The sequence below is a fragment of the Zosterops lateralis genome (genome assembly GCF_965231275.1).
Source record: "Zosterops lateralis genome assembly, chromosome: 5".
NCBI classification, from domain to species: domain Eukaryota; kingdom Metazoa; phylum Chordata; class Aves; order Passeriformes; family Zosteropidae; genus Zosterops; species Zosterops lateralis.
In genome coordinates this window covers 50373697-50387285 of record NC_139766.1, presented here as the reverse complement: position 1 = coordinate 50387285, position 13589 = coordinate 50373697, and the positions used below count along the sequence as shown (strand labels likewise).

General features: G+C 39.4%; 1 protein-coding gene across 3 annotated transcripts in view; it reads right to left on the bottom strand.

Annotated features, from left to right (window-relative positions):
• Nucleotides 1-13589, bottom strand: part of EMCN (endomucin) — a 62505-nt gene that overhangs the window by 19893 nt on the left and 29023 nt on the right. For all 3 annotated transcript variants that reach the window (XM_083862429.1, XM_083862430.1, XM_083862428.1), the window contains exons 6-10: nt 11148-11180; nt 8318-8389; nt 6508-6603; nt 4842-4866; nt 3787-3848 (exon numbers count right to left, since the gene is read on the bottom strand). In XM_083862429.1, coding sequence (XP_083718555.1) covers nt 3787-3848; nt 4842-4866; nt 6508-6603; nt 8318-8389; nt 11148-11180 — 288 coding nt within the window. The remainder of the gene's footprint in view (nt 1-3786; nt 3849-4841; nt 4867-6507; nt 6604-8317; nt 8390-11147; nt 11181-13589) is intronic.

Genomic DNA, 13589 nt, shown 5'->3' with positions numbered 1-13589 from the left:
TTATTCCAGGCAAGGGCCATAAAAGAAAATTCTGAAGTCATTACTCAGGTATCAATGCTTCTATCACACATCACACACCTCTATGGAGTAGCCTTACCCAAATTTCTATTCACCAGCCTTTCTGTAACTGAGAAATTTTCATCCCTCAACATTTTTCTTGAGTCCTAAAAAGGTGATCAATACCTTTGCTGTTTTTCAATGTAACACACAAGAACCCTTACAGAAAAAGTTAGTTCTGTTTTCAAGACAGGCAATACTTTAACCTCATGGCTGATGGTATTGATCTCTTAGTCATCAATTAAAACCCTTCATCTTATATTCTCAGGAAATATAACTATCATTGACAAACTAAGTGCGCAGTTCTGTGGGCTATGTTGAATCTCAAGTAAATATTTTTGCAGGTAGATTTTCTAGACCACTGTATTGTAAAAACCCACACATTCTACCTAGGGAGAGCTACCCTGTATTTGCCTGAACTGTCAGCATGAAATAGCTCCATAAGTCCTGCATTTGTACATTAGTGTAAAACTTTTGAGACAATTTTTATCCAAGCTGAATTTTCAAGTAAGATGGAAGAACAGGCACCTATCTTGCATCAGGTGTTGCAGTTCACTGATGAAGATGAATGAAAAATTTTCTGAGTCTAGTTTAGTTGTCTCTGGCTTTATACTTTACATCCATTCTACATTAGTTGTGCTGTAGAGCTCAAAACCATTAGCAATTCCATCTTTCTAAAAAGGGTTATAAAAAAATAACAGTATTAAAGCCCTATTTTACCTAGTGTTCCTGATGATACTACTCCATTAAAAAACATTACTTTAGTCTAGGCTTAATTGAAAACTATTCTTTTCCAGTATTCTTTCACATTAATTGTTGGCATTTGAAATAATATTCTTGATTAAAATTAATTCAGCTATGCCTCTGAAAAAGGAGTTTTTCCTTTTTCTTTCATTTCATATTCACAACCTAATTTTAGAAGTCCAAAAATAGGATCCTTCAGGAACCAATGGACCACCATAGGTCGGCCCATTCCAGCTCAAGATAGATGTCCAAGGCAGATGGACAAACAGCCCTCTGGACACATACATCTCTTTCAACTATGTGCAGCTGGCATGTTTTTAGACAGATTAGAGAAGGCAAGATTAAACTCCCATAACCTTTGATCAAGATCTATGCACAACACTGAGACAGGGTGTTTCTAGGTTAGTTGCTTGAGCAGTTTGTAGGTCCTTATTTGTCCTGTGCATATTTTAGAAAAATTATACAATCTCAAAGTCTTCTGTTTGGAATGAAAAGAAAAAATGAAAAAAAAAAATAAAATAGAATGTATGCTTTTAATAAAGCTTAATTTGAATACATATCAAAGCAGAATTTCATTGTAGATATGCTTGACCTTAGGGAGGAGCTGCCTCTTGATAGTGAGAGGATGATGTAGCCCTGCCTGTAAAGTTAAGGCTGCTCTTTAGATCTTTCTAATTTCAGTCTTTCTACTCACAACTTTTTTGTAGTTTTGTTGGTACGTACAGAGACAGCCACAACATACACTTTCTAAACAGCTGGACCAAGGAAAAAGAAGAACACTCATAAGAAAGTTTTATGCAGGGCAGTTATTGTCAAGAATTGTGAGAAGGCCCATGAGTCAGGCAGTTCTTGTGTCTATATCATGAGAAACATTTGCCCTTATGCCTGAGCTTTTAATAAAGCAAGTAAATCTGATTCAAATGGGGAGACATCCTAACGTATTTAAAATACCTCTATGAGTGAAAAATATTTCTGGAATATACAGACCCCTCTGCCAGAGCACTTTTAATTTAAGAAGTAAAGTGACTCTAAAAACCTAGGCAAAAGCAGGACTTCAATTTCTATGAAAGCATGTTTAATTTTGAAACATATAACGATGTAAGAATTCAAGTGAAAATGGCAGCTAGTTTAAATATGAATTGTATTAATGAGAAGAGGGCAACAATCTTCTCTTCTAAGTGGTTATGACTCAATCCTTCTAATTATAGCATGCACACATCATAGTTCAGTAAAAAAGAATAGCAAGCATCCTTCTGGATGGAAGATGCTCAGATATTTGGTGAACCAGTAGCTGATTAACAGCCAACAGAGCTCATCTTGTGGAAAAAGGAAAAAAAAAAAAAAAAAAAAAAGAGACTATATCTTTTCCCATTTACCCTGCCACAAACAATTCTGCTACTGTCAATGAAATCACTTTATCTTTGACATGGCATGATGGGGGCAAAACCAATCAAAAAAATACATTAATTAGTTTCTAACTTCATTCAGCTTTCAAAAAAAAAACCAGTACAATCTTAAGAAAACATACACACAACTTCATACTCAAAATCAAGCCAAAAGTCCATTCCCAAAGACATACTCTTAAAAAAACCCAACCAAATAATCAAACACAAAAATACCCCTTCCCAAATCATGAAGTTCTGAAGTGCAGCCTCTGAAATGCCAAAGTGTAGTCTGCCTTTACCCAGCAGCAGTGGGGCAGAATGATGTGTCCTGTGATGGAGCAGACCCTTCCTGTCCCCCTCTAGTCCCTAGCTCTGTCAAGAGGCCATAGGAGCCTTGCACGACTCTGGTTTGCAGCCAGGGCTCCCAGAGATGTCCTGTGGGTCTCTTGGATTGCACAAAAACTTCTGGGACTTGCAGAGAAGGCTGGAGAGATGAAACTGTGCCTCTCCAGCAAGCAGAGGATAGTTCAGATCAAGTGCTGTATTTCAGAGGACTTCCCAATGATTTGGACAAAAGGAGAGGGCAGCTATTGGTTAGCCCCAGAAATGTCAGTAGGAGAAACAGGTGGCCAAAAGGCATAAAAACAAAAAAGAGTATTATACCTAAAAAGTAGAAAGTAAGAGACTGTTTTTCTGGAAGGACCTTTGCAGATGAGGTGGGGCCTACATGACTGAGAAAGCATTGGGTGAAGGTGTGAAGTTTCACCCTGACTAGCTCTACCATGAGAAAATTCGGGGTTTCAATTGATTAGTCAGAATTCTATTCTGCCTCAGTCTTATTTTGTGCCACTCCATTTTTTTGCAGAACTTATAACTGCTTCCATCTCTTTTCTTTGATATTTTTCTTTCTTTTGTGCATGTTATCAGTAACCTTTGCTCCTTTAGGCTTTATTACCACAAATTTTGTAAGAACCTGAAGCACAGGACAGAGGGATTTGCAATGAGAGTAGGATTTTGAATGCAAAGGGTGATTGAGTACAGGGCTGACTGAACACTGCTGATACCAACTGCAACAGAATCCTGATTACATACAGCAGACTCCCAAACCTTTTGATCCCTGGGATATTAGCTCACTTGGTAGGAACATAGTAATAATAACAACAAGGTTGTGGGTTTGATCTTCACATGGGCCATTCACTTAAGTTGACCCCTGAGGGCCCTTTCAACTCAGAACATTGTGTGATTCTGATATTACCAGTTTTCAAACTTCCTTGTACAGCCAGATTTAGCTGATAAATACCACAGTCACTGTTATTCCTGAACATCCCTAGCTAGATCGCTTACCATCAATAATTTAAATAAAATATTTTCCTAAACCAGTCATACTTCTCACTCCCAAATACTGACAGCACACACAGTACAGCTGACTGCAGCTCTACAGGATCACAGTCTGGGGATTTGCTCTGTAGAGTAATTGTTTGCAGTGACTTTAACCTGACAGGAACTGAAGATAAGTTTGCTATTGGAAATGACATCCCAAAAACTGCTCTTCACTGAGCTCAGAGAGGGAAACAGACATACACACAAAGGAAACACTCACCAGTCTCAGGAGAAGTTGTCTTCACAGAAAGAAGTTTGACTCCTTCTTTATCTGACTGGGCCCTGTTGAAGTCAGACAACATTTAATCAGTCAGCACATATGTTGGTCATCCAAACAAAACTCTAAGATTATAGTCCTGAGGAGGCAGCATCTACTCCAGTCTAAATTGGCAGGCTTAATATGGGCTTTGCATGGGGTCATGTGGGAGAAAATACCATATACCAACATCTCAGAAAATGCCTTTCTCTTAAACATATAATAAATCAAGTTTCATGACTCCAGGTTAAATCTAGGACTTCACAGAAGAGGTACATCTGGGGAAAAACGAATAATATTTTTTCTGTCAATGCAAGCCTGTTAGCTATGTTGAATTGCAAGGAAGGACCACTTCAGATGTCCAGGGAGTCAGGGCTACCAAGTAAATCAGCAGCCTAAATGTTGGTTTTGGTCATACAAGCAGCCACTGCCAGGCTCAATGGTCTTTAGTTTGTATCTTCCAATGGATCTTTCTCAGTTTCCCTCTCCTCACACTCCTTATGCCACTACTATTTCAACTGAGGCTACACAAATGGTGCAGTGGAAACAAGATGGGACAGAGGAACATGATTTAATCGGGAACAAGAGAAATACATATATAAATAATCCAGAATAAAAAGGAAATACATTAAAAAGAGAGAAACCATAAACAAAAGAAGGCAGTGGGAAAAGATGTGGGGGTAGAGGAGAGGGATCAGTGGGGAAAAAAGAGGAAAAAAAAAAAAAAGAAAAAAGATTGGGCTAATGAGTCCTCTGGCACAGCATAAGCTGTTTATCCATTTCAAAAGGATCAATTGTAAAACAGTTGAGAGTTACCACATCTCTATCTGTACTGAAACAGGTGCTTATCATGCATACATGTCTACAAAAACTGCAAGTGCAGCACTTTCAACAGGATATTTCTCTTTGGGGTGGCAACTGATTACTATGTTTAAACAGAGAAAGATCAAAGGAAATCCTATGCAAAATCTGAAATGCCTTTTGATAGATCTCAAAGCAATGAAAAGGATTCAACCTACTGTTCAGCACCATTCTCTTGTCTCTCTGGAAGAAGAAAAAAGTTAATGTCATTTTGATTGGTGGAATTCAAACCCCAAACATTTAGACATGGCTATTGCAGTTGCTGGCAGAAGGCTCAGTTGCAATTTTGCAGTATTGCATTAAGTTCATAAACACAATCAACCAGCTTGAATAGTAATTGTTATTTTTCTGGTCATCTGTGGAAGTGAACTGATGTTTCTTGTACCAACACTTCTGGGAACCAGGGAGAATGACATTTCACTTGTCCAAGAGCACAACAGAAGCACATTTTTCCCTGTAGCTCCCAAATCCCTGGGTAGCTGGCACGGAGGATGTGAGTATGTGATGGTTCTCAAGTACACAACAGCTGAGCTAAAAGACACAGGGTAAGGGAACAACGGTGTTCCTGAGTCTTTACCCCCTGGGGGTACAGCTGGCATGACGCCTGACAACAGAGTTTGTCATCTCCATCGATGAGGAACAGGTTTGTCTCCAAAATGAATCATATGCTAAATGTATTTTATGCTTATGTGTAAGGGTGGGCAGATGGAAGGGGCCAGGGGGTTACATCAGAGATACGGAGCCAACTCCACGGCACCAAGCACAGGGGAAATGCACTGGATAGATCTGGGCAAATCCTACAGGAAGCACTACAGATATCTACTCTATCTTCCAAATGAATTTCCTAATAGAGTGCCTGATGACATTTGTGCATAGGGAGGCTGGTAAGGCAATGTTCTTCATCTCATGTCTTTATCTCTTGACTCTGAATATTCAGTAACTTCCTTAGTAAGGATCACACCTTCCTCTGTTTATCTGGGTCTGTTTTTCCATGTCATTGGCTAAATTGGTTGTGACACACTGTTTGTCTTGGTTTACAGCTTCAACACCCTGTTGTGATTTTGTATTTCCAAGGCCTGGTGATTTCACAGTTCTGCACAGGTCTCCTAACCCATGCCAGCTCACAGAGACAGAAAAAACACAGTCTAGATTCAGATCTGGGTTTTCACTTAATGGAAATTTACACCTACCTGTGGCCGACTTGGGTAACCCTGAAACATTTGGCAAATGGACTTTGATGGAACCATAAACCATTATCTTAAGTATTTAATGGACAGCAGAGAAATAGATACTGACTTTAGCTGCTCTGTCAAAAAGACTATTTCTGAAAATACTGTTTGCTCAGGGATTTTGCTGCATGCACATTATACTGTAACTGGAAAATTTTACTCATGCATCATGTGCATGTGTGTTTGTATGTGTATGTATGTATCAGGTATATCCCAAAAGAAAACACGGATATTTCTTCGCCTGTATCTTGAAGAAATATAAAATAAAGTGATTTTGTTGAATATCTTCAAATTTAGTTTTCACTGTCTATTTCTATCTGATTGACCGTGTTAGCACAGGTGTTTGTTAGCTCTTTGTAGCTGCAAAAGCATGAAAAAAAGCTTTGCAGCATTACATATTCTCCAAAAATCACTGGTCTTCCTACTGATTTTGAAAATGAAGTGTTAGTTTCCCACTTTAGGCAAAACACAAAATACAAAAAGCTTTCCCATCAGACTACCACAACAGTGATGGCTAAGGTAATCTGAAAGAGATCTTTTATTAATAAAAAGCACATTGATTTCTCCCCCGATGCAGAGAAAGCAAACCAAATACCTGGAGTATTCTTCTGGCACATTTTGTACAAAGCCACCAGTGAGAAGACAGAGAGAGTAATGACTATCAAGGTGATGACAATTGGCAAGATAACATCTGCAAAAGAGGGAGAACATAATTTTGGGTGCTGCCTCTCTGCCTTATGTTGCTTCTGTGTATAAGTACTTGCACACACTAAGGTGAGAGGCACCTCCAGCTCCACTTCACCAAACTTTACCCATTTCTCTGGAGAGGGCAACCTGTTATTCTTCCTGAAACCACTGAGCCTCAGGCTTGGATACTTTGTGGAGGGAAGTCTTAGGCTTCTTCTTTCTCTCACCCTTACTCCTTCCCTGACACTCATGCTACCCTGTGGAACTGGTTTCACCCATTTTTCAGTAAAAGAACAAGCTTTCAGCACCTGCTTCACTGGGCCCACCATAATTTTGCTGAAAACAGTCATCATTCAACCCCAGTGTTGATGGCCTCCAAAGTTTTTGTGAGAAAGTCATGCTCTAGAAATAAATTTTTTAAACATGTAATTTATTTTTTCTTCTTTTTTGGGAAAACAAAAAAAAACACCAACCAACCAACCAACCAACCAAAAAACCCAAACACAAAACAAACAAACAAACAAACAAAAACCCAAAAAAAACCCCACAAAAAACAAACAAACAAAAAACCACAAAAACCACAAAACAAAACAAAAAAAACCAAAACAAAAACCAAAACCAAACCAAACCAAAAAACAACAACAACAAAAAAAACCAAACCAAAACAAAAAAAACCCCAAAAAACGCCCTGTCTGAAATTCAGCAACTGAAGTGATTATTTTGCTTTTAACATCATGCACCCAGAAAGACACCAAGGAATTGCATAATTCAGTAACATTCTCCACAGCACTTACAACCAAAGATAGAAAAATGCAAGATCTCCTTTTAAAACGAGGACATCTCTTTCCTTTTATTATTTCCCACCATCTGCCATTTCCTGACAGGTGTTTCCCAGCCAAGAAGCAAAAAAAAGGAAAGAATTACGTAATAAAGAGAAGCTTTCCCTGGGAAATATATAAGCCCAGCTTCTCTCTTTTTATCATTTCTCTGGCAGCAACCGGCCACATTCAAATTCAGCAGGCACTCTCCTGCCTGCTGGCCTAAGCCCTGTGTCAGGGGGAGGCTGCATTCAATGGCTCTTGATGCAATTAATGTTTAATATTCATATAGACGTGTCTGTGCATCTATGGAACTAGAGGGAGACAGTTTACAGTTGGAAAAACATCAAACATATTTTGCTTAGTCAGTGCTCTGAGTAGGAAATCGCAAAGCTGCTGCAACACTCTTGCCCCAGAGATGCACAATATTAAAATGAAAGATTAAGTAGCATGCGTCATGCAGATATCAAGTGCTTAAAGATTCTGCAGAAGACTGCCTCCTAGACCTTCTCTCCCATGGCAATATGAATAATATATTCATATCACACATTCACAACAATACATTCATATAATATGTACAACATGTATATGAGCAAGATTTTTGTATGTTCCCTTGTATGACTCCCTTTTTTTTTTTTTTTTTTTTTTTTTTTTTTTCCCACCACTTTGGGAATAATTGTGCTGCTCTACAGTGAGAGCAGTGTCAATTTACAGAGCTCTGTTTCTCTTTGGGAGGAGTTTTATAGCCACCATTTAAATCTGGTTTGTAATAGGACCTAAGTCTGGTAAGGCTAGAAATAAAACTGCCAGTTCCATTTGTCTACTTCTCCAATCACTCATCAAAAGCAAAACTGATCAACAGAAAACTCAAAAGCTGGATGCTTAAGTAAGGATACTCACTAGAATAGCTGATATCACTCCCTGTCTGAGTCTGGTTTCCAGAACTGCTTTTAGGACTTTCAGAAATTGCCTCTGCAAAATAAATAGTGCCTTTCAGGTAAACATGTATTGCCAGAATTCCCCAAACAACTCCCTCTGAAAAATTACCCTCCCAAAACAACTACTGTGTCCCCAGTTCGGGAGCTTCACTTGGTGCTTCACATCTATATTTCTTCCCAATAATACTTGGACAACTTGGCAAGAGGGATGGAAAAGTTTACCTAGGGTGGCCGAAAGAAATGTGCACTTTGTATAGGTGTAGATTTCCTTAGGATCCTCTGCTTGTCCACTTACAGGTTATGAGCTACAAACCTTTTCACTTTTAGGAGATTGTGGTATTCTTCAAGAGGTACTTACAAGAGAATTTTTAACAAGTAAATAAACAAGAAGGAGGATGAAAATTAAACCTGTCTCCAAGAGAAGAAAGACCAAAATATTGCACTGCTAATAAAAAAAAAAAAAAAGTGCTAATAGTAGATGAAGAAGTCTGAAGAGGTGCAATATTAGTAGAGAGAAAGTTTCTTGAGTGTTGTTATGGAGGAATGTGCCTGCTCTCTGCCCCTTTTGGAGAGAGCAATGTTGTGAGCCTCTGGGACATTTTTTAAGGCTGGGTTTAAAGGAATGCATTTCTACCTTCAGCTGCTAATCTGAATTTGAGTCAGGTATCAACAACGCAAAATATTTATTACCTTGCTGCATACAGCCTATGAAAAAATAATCACTGAACTTCCAGAGAGGAAACAGAAAATGCAAACATTGGCATTTCCCTAGGTACATTATACAGCACATGGGATTGTGTTCCATATTGGATGGAGGCTTGAGTAGACAAGTGCTCACTGCCTCTGAAGGAGCTGGACCGGCTGGACAGATGTGATGCCAGGTCAAGCATTTCCATTGCCTCGCTAAACATCTGAAGTGGCTCTCAAACAAAGGTGTCTGGGGAAGGTGATCTGTTAAAAAAAAGGGTCTTAGGAGACATCATATCTCCATATATAAATAGTGAGAACATGGTGGCAGCCACTGAGGTTTTGTTGGTCAGGTACTTACTCACAATCCACACCTGTAGGATTACATGGTTCCTCTTCCCAAGAACAAAAGAGGGCTCAAATTGTAGGGTGGAAACTATGACATTAATTAAGTCATTGAAACCAATGTCCTATGGCCACTTTGAGGTCTAGAATGCAATTTTGTTCTACTAAGTCTCTGAAAGACATATTCCATTTTTACAGAAACTTCCAAGTAGGCAGTACTTGTAACTCTAATCCATGGAGTTACAGTAACAAATTAGGTTTGTTTGTCCCATGTAGGAATTCCTCTTTCTTGCAAAACTGATTTTAAACTCATGCTCACTATTAAAAAATGTTTTGGTGCTTGTTTTCTTGCCCCTTTCCTCTCTCTTCTACCTTCATTTGTCTGGACACAGAAGCCTCCTGGAGAAAAATTATCATTTACTAAGTGCTTGTGTGGTGCCTAAACAATACAGTCATAGCTGAGCCATTCTGATGCTATAGTGCAGGAAACAATCATTGTCCAAGACTTTAGCTCTGAAAATCACTGTTTCTTTAAAGCAGCTGTTCTCTTTTCCTTACTGCCTGCCTGCTGAGGGGTGATAATGTAAGGTTGGAAACTGAGCCATCATCAAGTGACTAAAATAAATCCTATGCATTCTTAATTCCATGTGACTGCTTCAGATTTCCCAAGGAAATACTATTGCCTTTTTGTTACCTTATCTGGTATACTACATGATATACAGGGCAAGCAGGCAATTATCACAGCAATGAGTTACCCTGGATACTGACTGGAAATGTCAACAGAAACAAACTGCACTGAAAAACAGGAATGTGTATCCCTGCCTTTGTGGAGAAGATGCGTGTCTCTCCTCAGAAGAAAAGCTGAGGACTGAAATCCACTTTTTTGAGTGGTGGTGGTTGTTGTTGTTGTTGCTGTTTTTTTGTTTTGTTTTTTTTTTTTTTTTTTTTTTTTTAATCTGTTAATTGACCAAGATGTGAGTAATGAAAGAAAGAAAAATCCATAGGTTAGCATTTTAACTATTTGTGGCCATCAATAAGAAATATGACAGCTGAAAAGAAACATTATTGAATAAAACAGAGTATGGAACTAAAACCTTAAGCTCATTTCCCCACTTCTTTCATTAAAGTTTCTCACAAGTCAACCCTTCCTGCCTAGTTTTTCTGGATCTGGAAGGTATTTTCCAGTTATGGAATAATCTGGGACCAGAATAAAAATGAATTGGAGAAATACATCCACTATGGTTACAGGAGGGCCAAGATTTTGCAGGCAGCAGCAGCAGCAAGAACTGCAGGGACAGTACAGAAGAGACTGTTTCCTGATAAGTCCAGAGAAAGGAAAATAGGACAATACAGGTTCATTAGCACAGGAAACTTGCCTTACTCTGGGAGTTGCTGCTTCTTACTACAGGATGAGGAACGAGAGTCACTGACAAGAACAAGCTCCTTAGTAAACACTCTATTTATAACAGCTTCCCATTGCATCATGTAATATGCCAGGCCTGATTTTTTCTGTGGTCCCACCCTGTTTTCTTTCCAGTATCTGCTAATCCAACATGGTATTCAGTGGAAGTCACAGCAAAATCACTCAATGCTACAAGCTGAACATCACTCTTCCACTGCTCTGTACTGTGTTTCAGGTACATTATTCCCTAGATCCTTCTTTCTCCCTGAACATTTCCTTTCCTCAGGCTGTCCTTCTCTCATCCCACACCAGCCTTTTTCATCAGTGTGTATAGAGCAACCTCTTCTATTGCTCTTACTTGTTGATTTTGTTGGAGAGATCATGGGAAGGCCTGCAATAAAACAGAAAGAACAGTTTTGTTAGCATCTGTTTTAGATGTCCAGAGTCTTTGCATCACGCAAACTGGCAGAGTCTAGGAACATGCTCAGTAAGCCCCACAAGTTCTGCCTCAGAAGTGACATGCTAACACTGTCCCAAGCCCAGAAAGTCTGAGCTGTAAAAGTCTTCAGCTGTCCTTTATAGATGGGAGCAGAATCCAAAGCCCAGCCTATGCTAGGTTGTTATTCTGCTCAAGAGAAGAAAATCCTGAATTAATTGATACATTCTTAAAAACTCCTTCCAAAACCGAAAAAGTGCCTGCGAGTGAATAGCTGACATTTAACTGACAAGTAATTGTTTTAATAAAAAAAGCTAATTGAAACTAAGAGACACATCTTCAAGAGTCACAAAACCCTTTAAAAAGAAATCTTTGTTTATTGTCTTGGTGCTTTTGGCTAGCAGACTGCCAAGCAGCAGAAGCAAGAGGCACTGGTAATGAGGAAGAAATTGACCTTATAGAGCACTGGTCACAATACTTACTGCCTCTGCTGTCAGCCTCCACAGCTACTTCACAAGTTTGTGGTGCACAACATATTTTTTTTGTTAGCATGCTGCTGTTCCTGTGTGTCTAGACTGTGGCAGGCTTGGAAATTAGAGTGGCTGTGTCCTCTGTGTGCCAGGGTGGGGGATCAGAGAGGTAACATCATGAAGGCAGCTGTAACTGCTGGCAGGCATTAAGCCTGTCCCCTTACTGCCCAGGTTGCAGTGCTCCTCTAACCATTTTCTCCAGGGAGCACAAATCCACTCTTTTACCCTCACTACACTTTCTGTGCTTTGTGCTTTGCACAAAGACAGCTCCTACCAGCAGAGCTGTAACACACATTGTTCTATCGCTGTGAACATACTCTTTGAAAACCAGAATGCTGCTCTTGTTTTTCCTTCTCTCTACACACAATTAAAACCATGGATCACTTCAGCCGCTGGGGTGCAAATAACTGCTTTTGCTAATGGTACATGTGACAAAACCTAAACTGCATTTTAATTACAAATGTCCATGAAAAGTATGTTTAGGTTAAAAAGCTAAGTACTTAAAAGTCAACAGTAAGAGTTCTTGAACATATTAAATATTTGCAATGCTAAGTATCCTCAATGTATACAGTTACCTCACCCTGGCTTCCTAGAATGCAGAGGAGACTGTTTTCCTAAGCTTTTTGTCATCTCATCAATCCATCTGCAAACAGCAATATCACTGTGCTCTAAGAGGATATCTGTGATGAATCATTAAGCAATGTTTATAGCATGTTTGGGCAACATTACCAACAAAACCAAGCAAAAGCCTTTGGGAAGTTAATAAATCACTTGTCAAAGGAACAACACAGTACAGAATGCAGGAGGACACACACCTGGTATTAAGGAAACATTCAAATATGATATGATTGCCTATTACCAGAATAATGTCTTTCCTTCAGCCTATAAGGTGTGGGATGCCATGATAAAAATACCCTGTGATCACACAGCATGTGGGCAAACTAGCAAACTGTAAGGCCCTGTGTGTTCATATTCTAGAAGAAAGACAGAAGACTTTGTCAAGTCTTACAAATAGGTCACTTCTCTATGAAGTCACTTTGAACATTGTCTCTCAAGTCTGTGGAACTTCCCTTTGAACGAGCTCCAACATTGTAACATAATTGAACATTTTCCTTTACATTCACTCTTACAAACAAGTTGAAGCATCTTGGCTCAAATTAAAACAAATAAATAAATAGAAAAAACATAAGGACTGATACCCAAGTTCACCTCAAAGACTTAATGGCTTTTCAAACCTGAATGCAGGTGACATAAGTCCTTGCAACCAGGAAGGGCTGGGGGACATGTGCCTCAGTACCCACTGGCACAACCAAAAGCCATGCAACTGTCCTGGTCAGACCTTGCCTCTTCAATAAACTCAGACAGCAGAAATTATCCCAGGGAGGAAACATGACAGCAGCCACCTGTCCTCTATTTCTAGGCCTCTGTTATTTTTTAACAATGGCACACACCTACACACAATAAAACTACCAGCATCTTTCCAGAAGGTATCTCACCCAGGTTTTACTAGAGCATGAAAAATTAAATTGGAAAAATCTCATGCCTTCCTCTCTCTCCCTGTCTCCAGTATGCAAGCAAGGCACCAGTTCACCCTCTGTTCAGAGATCGCTCAGTCCTGCCATGCAAACAAAGCTGTGCTTATCGGAGTGATTCAGCAGGTGCTTTCAGTTTGTGTTTTCTAAATAACCATCCAGTGCCCTTTCTGGTGCAGGCTCACAGGCTGCTGCTCTCCAGAAAGAGAAGGACAGAAGGAAAAGCAGCATTTCACTTGGTAACAGTTACTGTAGTTGCTCTAGCTGCCTGTACAGAGCTTGCTACCTCCTTTGAGGCTGCA